At 44.1% G+C, this 6,002-nt stretch overlaps 1 protein-coding gene across 1 annotated transcript; it reads left to right on the top strand.

The window, feature by feature from the left end:
• Window positions 1-2,332: 2,332 nt before the first annotated feature.
• On the top strand, window positions 2,333-3,770 carry LOC136547369 (probable pectinesterase 66). The gene is made up of 4 exons (XM_066539326.1): window positions 2,333-2,523; window positions 2,748-2,964; window positions 3,050-3,519; window positions 3,617-3,770. The coding sequence occupies exons 1-4, from the start codon at window positions 2,336-2,338 to the stop codon at window positions 3,768-3,770; spliced, it is 1,029 nt and encodes a 342-aa protein (XP_066395423.1). The 5' UTR covers window positions 2,333-2,335.
• The last annotated feature ends 2,232 nt before the right edge of the window (window positions 3,771-6,002 follow it).

Below are 6,002 nucleotides of genomic sequence, written 5' to 3'. Positions count from 1 at the left end.
ATGACTCAAATTCAACCTAGGAAGGAAACCATGGTGGGATATTTTAGCGTAAAATAACCTTTCTTGTCGTTCAGATTTATCTCGGTCGGTGCTTGGTTTCGTCCCTCGACTATTATATATTAAACTGGTCATTTGAATCTTTTAGCCTTCCTTTTTGGCATGCCACTTTGGCGTGCCAAGACAAGCATATGCACGCGTCCCGTGTGCTGAGTCACACCGGCGGACCCAGGATCTGAGACCAGGGTAGTCCTGGTAAAAAAATTTCATGTGTAATACTATAAAATCCAAACAAAAAGTTCGGCAAACATAGCTATAAATTAACCAAATTACGATAATACATTTAAAATGTTCAAAACTTACATAATACTCCCTCCATACCGGTAAAGAAAGTCGTTTAGGATATGATTTAGCATACCCAGGAGTGATTAATTAAGGGGTATTTTTCCCTGTTTTCCCTTATTAAATAAGGTTGCGGGTATTGCCTATCCAATAAACTTTCGTAGCTGGACTAGTAAGCGTGTTGCAGCCCGAGGCACGAGGTCTCCGGTTCGATCCCTCTCGGGCGCGTTATTTTTTTTGAAGAGCTCGTGGATTTGCGGTGTCTTCGGTCTAGACTGAGACGAGAGTGACCGTGGACCAGTTTCTGAAAAGTAGTAATAGAATTTTAGGCCAAATTTGTGGGTAGTCCTGGGCCTACCTATGCTACCTGCTGGGTCCGCCACTGCTGAGTCATCATACATATACGAGGCCATGACCGTGCTTCAGCTCCGACTTTGTCGTTTGTGCACATGGCCATCTGAAAACTAATAACTCTCTCTAACTAGGCATTGTCAACATGGCGTCATCGCACAGGAGCATGCAGGGACTACAGTTAAGTGCTTTAGAACTTGAGATGAGATACATAAAATCAATGTGAGATCACACTACAATAAATATGAGATATCATCACTATTTTTATATGATATAAAATTATGTACTCATACAAAAATAGAGATCTCTCATTTGACGTGCATTTTAATATCTCATTTTTTATTTACACTGATATATAATATGAGATCATCATTACTAGAATTATAATTGTTTTAAAAAATCATTACTAGAATTATTAAAAAAACGTTTCCAAAATGTATTATTAATCTTTCCTTTAGTCAAATTATCGTATTAGAGATCGAATCAATGTTTTAATAGGATGCAAACGTGCTCTTGGTATCGCGGATAGGCCTTCTTATGCATATTTGTTTAATAAATGTAATAATAGGTAGGCTGATATATAAACTTCATCCTAAAAAGAGTGCTGGTTAAATTTTCTTAAGTTTAACTAGATTTGCAGAAAATATTCACAATACTTGTATCTTCAAATAAGTTTACTATTATGTATCTAAGGAAGCGAAGACTCGTAAAAGAAAATCTCTTACATACGTCAGCAATGCGCGTGCAATGCAAATAGAAATGCCGAGGAGTGTACGTTAGAAAAATTTCTAGTTCTGAAGTTTGTCGGCCTTTGCCAGGGCTTACTTGTTGTCAACTCATATTAATGCAGCTGGCGGCCACGTGCATCCATCTAAATCTCACAAGATTCGTTTGATTGATGCACGGCACCTGGTGCCTGTTTAGGTATCGTTTAGTTCCACTTCATTTTGTAAAATTTTTTAAGATTTTTTATCATATTGAATCTTTGGACCCATGCATGAAGCATTAAATATAAATAAAAAATAAAACTAATTACACAGTTTAGACGAAATTCACGAGACGAATCTTTTAAGCCTAATTAGACTATGATTAGACACTAATTGCCAAATAACAACGAAAGTGCTACAGTACCGTTTCGCCAAAAATTTCGCCAACTAAACAAGGCCTTAGTTCCCAAAATTTTGTAAAATTTTTCAAGATTCCCCGTCACATCGAATATTTGGACGCATGCATGAAGCATTAAATATAAATAAAAAATAAAAATAATTACACAGTTTAGACGAAATTCACGAGACGAATCTTTTAAGTCTAATTAGATTACGATTGGACACTAATTGCCAAATAACAACGAAAGTGCTATAGTACCATTTTCTAAAAAAATTCGCCAACTAAACAAGGCCCTAGCTAAACGACTCGTCAAGGCCACAATCATGCACCATATGAGCACACGGAAGCCACAGTACTAGTCGTCATATCTGTCGTGTACATATATGTACACCAAACCACATCATCATCATAATCATCTCATCAGAACAATCGTCTTTCGACGCGCGCACGCCAAAATACGCACAGAAGAATGCAGGCGTCTGCTTGCTTCTCCTCCATCTCGTCGCCACTGCTAGTGATGCCAGTAGTAGTCTTCGTAATGGCGCCGCTGCTGCTCGGGCTGCTGTCCACGACGCCGAGCCTGGCATGGGCGGCGCCGGTGTCCCGGACCATCACCGTGGACTGTCACGGGCGAGGTGACGTCAGGACGGTGCAGTCGGCGGTGGACTCCGTGCCGGACGGCAACCGCGACTGGATCAAGATCCATGTCATGGCCGGCACCTACTGGTTCGTTTCGTTCTACACTTATCTCTACTCTACTGCTGTTCTGTGCTAGCTAATACTAGTTCTAGTTCATTCGATATTATAACCTCTGGTATTATGTGGAAATTAAAAAGAATTGAAGGAACATACTCTAGTCTTAATTTGATTGCTGCTGCTGATGAAGCGATGAGCTAGCATCTAGCAGTTAATGCAATATGTCGGTACTTGCATGCATGCAAGCATTGCAGGGAGAAGGTGAGCATCCCAAAGCAGAAAGGCTACATCCTGCTGGAGGGGGACGGCTCGTCGACGACGGACATCAGCTTCGACGCGCACGCGCACGCCGGCATCGACGACATAATGGGCCGCCCCAACGTGACGGTGGACGAGCAGTCGCCGACGTTCCAAAGCGCCACCTTCACCGTCCTCGCCGACAACTTCGTCGCCCGGGGCATCGCCTTCAAGGTTATCCTTCGATCGTCGTCTTCTTCTTCTTGATCGATCGACGCTCGCAGGCCTCGCCAACGGGCAACGCGCGCGATGTGTGCAGAACACGTACAGGGCACCGGACGACCAGCTGAGCAAGGAGAACCAGGCGGTGGCGGCGCTGGTCGGCGGCGACAAGAGCGCCTTCTACGCCTGCGAGTTCCACGGCTTCCAGGACACGCTGTGCGACTTCCAGGGACGGCACTACTTCCGCGGCTGCCAGGTCCGGGGCGCCGTCGACTTCGTCTTCGGCTTCGGCCAGTCCATCTACGAGGACTGCGCGCTCGTGTCCGACATGCCGCCGGGCCCGCAGCTCGGGTGGGTGACCGCGCACGCGCGGGTCGCCGCCGGCAGCCCCGGTGGGCTCGTGTTCAAGGGCGGCGCAGTGCAGGCGGCGGGCGCGGCCCAGGGCCAGGGCCAGACCTACCTCGGCCGCGCGTGGAACGCCTTCGCCGCCGTCGTGTTCTACCGCACGCGCATGGACGGCGTCGTCGTGCCGCAGGGCTGGCAGGCCTGGAACGCCGCCAGCAGCGTGTAAGCATCTATCGTGCATGCCGCTGCTGCGCGCGGCGCCATGCATGCATTCGCCATGCGTGCGTGCGAAATGATTCATTTTGTTTTTTTTTTCCAGGTGGAGCGTCACGTTTGCAGAGGTTGAGTGCACGGGACCAGGGTCGGAGATGAGCAGAAGAGTTGGCTGGGAGAAGCGTTTGACCGAGGAGGAGGTGCAAAGATTCGTGGACATCAGATTCATCGACGATGGCTGGCTGTCAAACCAGCCATAGTCCACAGAGATTCAGCCTGTTCGGGAGGCCGTATCGTATCGTGGATTATTTACTACTGGCTGGTTTTGTGAGAGAGAAAAACACTGTTCCTGACTGAAAATTTACGATCGTTTACGAGCAAGCGAACAGACTGATTATTATTAGCTAGCTGAAGGAACTGAAATTAATTAATTAATCATCTTTTGCGAGCAAAAAGGCTCATGCTGTCGGCTACCTGAGTGCCGACAGGAACCTATAAGCCTGAATGGCCCACTGGGTTGTCGTATGCAGACCAGTTACTAGGTCTTGTCGGCTGTTCGACGGCCGATACAATCTTCTCGACCATACAAATGCCGATAAGTCTCCTATCCGTCCTTACATTTACAATTTCCCCTAAATAAATGCTATATTTACAATTAATCATTAAAAAATATTTAAAAAATTCAAAGAGTTAAGACCCACCTACTACAAAATCGCATTGTAGGTTCAATGTGTTGCTGTTCTAAACGTCATTTATTTCTATATTTTGCCACTGATGTTCTACAAACTATCGCGAAAACTGAGAACCTATCATTTTCTAACCCATAAATGAGAAAAAATTAACTGTAGGCCTGTAGCCTCTGGTCTGAATGACAAGAAGCTTAGCCGACCGAAGGAGTAGAACAGCGACACGATCGCACAAAATACTAGTTTGGCCCCTGATTAATATAGTACAAAAGATAAACAAACTACAGAGTTATAATGCCGTGGTGGGGTGCAGGATGTTAAGTTCATTTTAAACATATCAAGATGCTATTTAAAAAATAATAATTTTGGAAGACAAACTGACTCAAAAGCTATTTTCAAATTAAAGTTCACTTGACCCTACTACACAGTAAAATACAACAAAGAGCACATACCAAATTCAATTCAAATGAACCTTTAGCAAGATCAAGATCACACTAATCTAGAATTGACGGACCCAATGCATAAAGACCGAAGGACCCATATGTTGGGGACATAGAGGACTCTTTTGTATGTGGTATGGACTATTTTTGAGTTAATTAATCTAAGCCACTAGCACATGAGTGACTTGGGCCCACCACCAACCAGTTGGGGCCTTTTTAGATCCTCTCCTCTGAACTTTAGAGCTCTAAACTTTAGATATAGAGTCTCTAAACAAGTGGTCTAAAAATACCTCTAAACTTTAGCTCAACTCACATTAGAGCTTTAAATCTTAAACTAAGCTAAAATGTTGTAAAGTTTTTAGAGCTCTAAAGTTTAGAAGAGAGTATCCAAACAAGCTCTTATTGGTGGAAACGACGTTATTATTAGACAAAAGAAAGACCCTTATTGGTCGAAGCGATGTTTTTATTAGACGAAAGAAAGGCTCTACAATATCTGTTATGGGCCATTTAAACTAATATAGGTCATTGGATTACCATAAAATCCAACGGTGTTAGGGGAATTCTAGTCAACCATAGGATAGGGTCAGAGGATCACATACGGAAGAATCACATTCTTATTTTTATTTTATTTGAACAAACAATACCCAGGAAGAAAATGTCCATTAGCAGAGAAGTTTAAATTTATTTGAACAAACAATACTGTTGATATAGCTAGCAAAGAAAAAAACATAAGATCATGGCCTCAGGAGGCTGTAATCCGGTGAGAAAAAAAGGATATATAAATAGAACTAAAATTTGAGAGAGTCATATAACCACACCACGAGCCGACAACGCCCCACCCCCCAACACACACACACACACACCACAATGTCACACAAAGATAGCTAGGTGTGCAATAAACTAAGCAAGTCACACAAAGATCATCCATCCATAATAAAAGAAGCAAAGAAGAATTGAAAAAGAAGTCATCGTCCTCACACCACGAGTGGACTAAACAAACTGGACAATTGCCAATGGAAGTGGAAGTTGGGAGCATATCACACGGCGAGCATGAGGCACCTAGAACTCATCACCTTCTCCCCGCCTACTACTCCCATTCCAGCGCGAATCCAGCAACCATGCAAAGAGAAACATGCATCTGATGTCATGCATCATGGAATACACAGCTCGATCTATCTGACACGCACACATCGATGAGATCGGTCCATCCATAAGCATACGCATATATATAAAGCCGCGGCACTCATCTACCATGCATCGAACATCATCACCTACATTCTTGAAATCTTGAAGGATTAATACCCCTCCCTCCACCACCTCCACCGGCCGAGAGCGAGCGGCCGGCCGGGCGGGGTTTCGGTTCGGC

This window comes from Miscanthus floridulus, chromosome 3 (genome assembly GCF_019320115.1).
Source record: "Miscanthus floridulus cultivar M001 chromosome 3, ASM1932011v1, whole genome shotgun sequence".
NCBI classification, from domain to species: Eukaryota; Viridiplantae; Streptophyta; class Magnoliopsida; order Poales; family Poaceae; genus Miscanthus; species Miscanthus floridulus.
The sequence above is the reverse complement of the archived record's forward strand: the minus strand, read 5'-3'. Positions and strand labels throughout refer to the sequence as shown.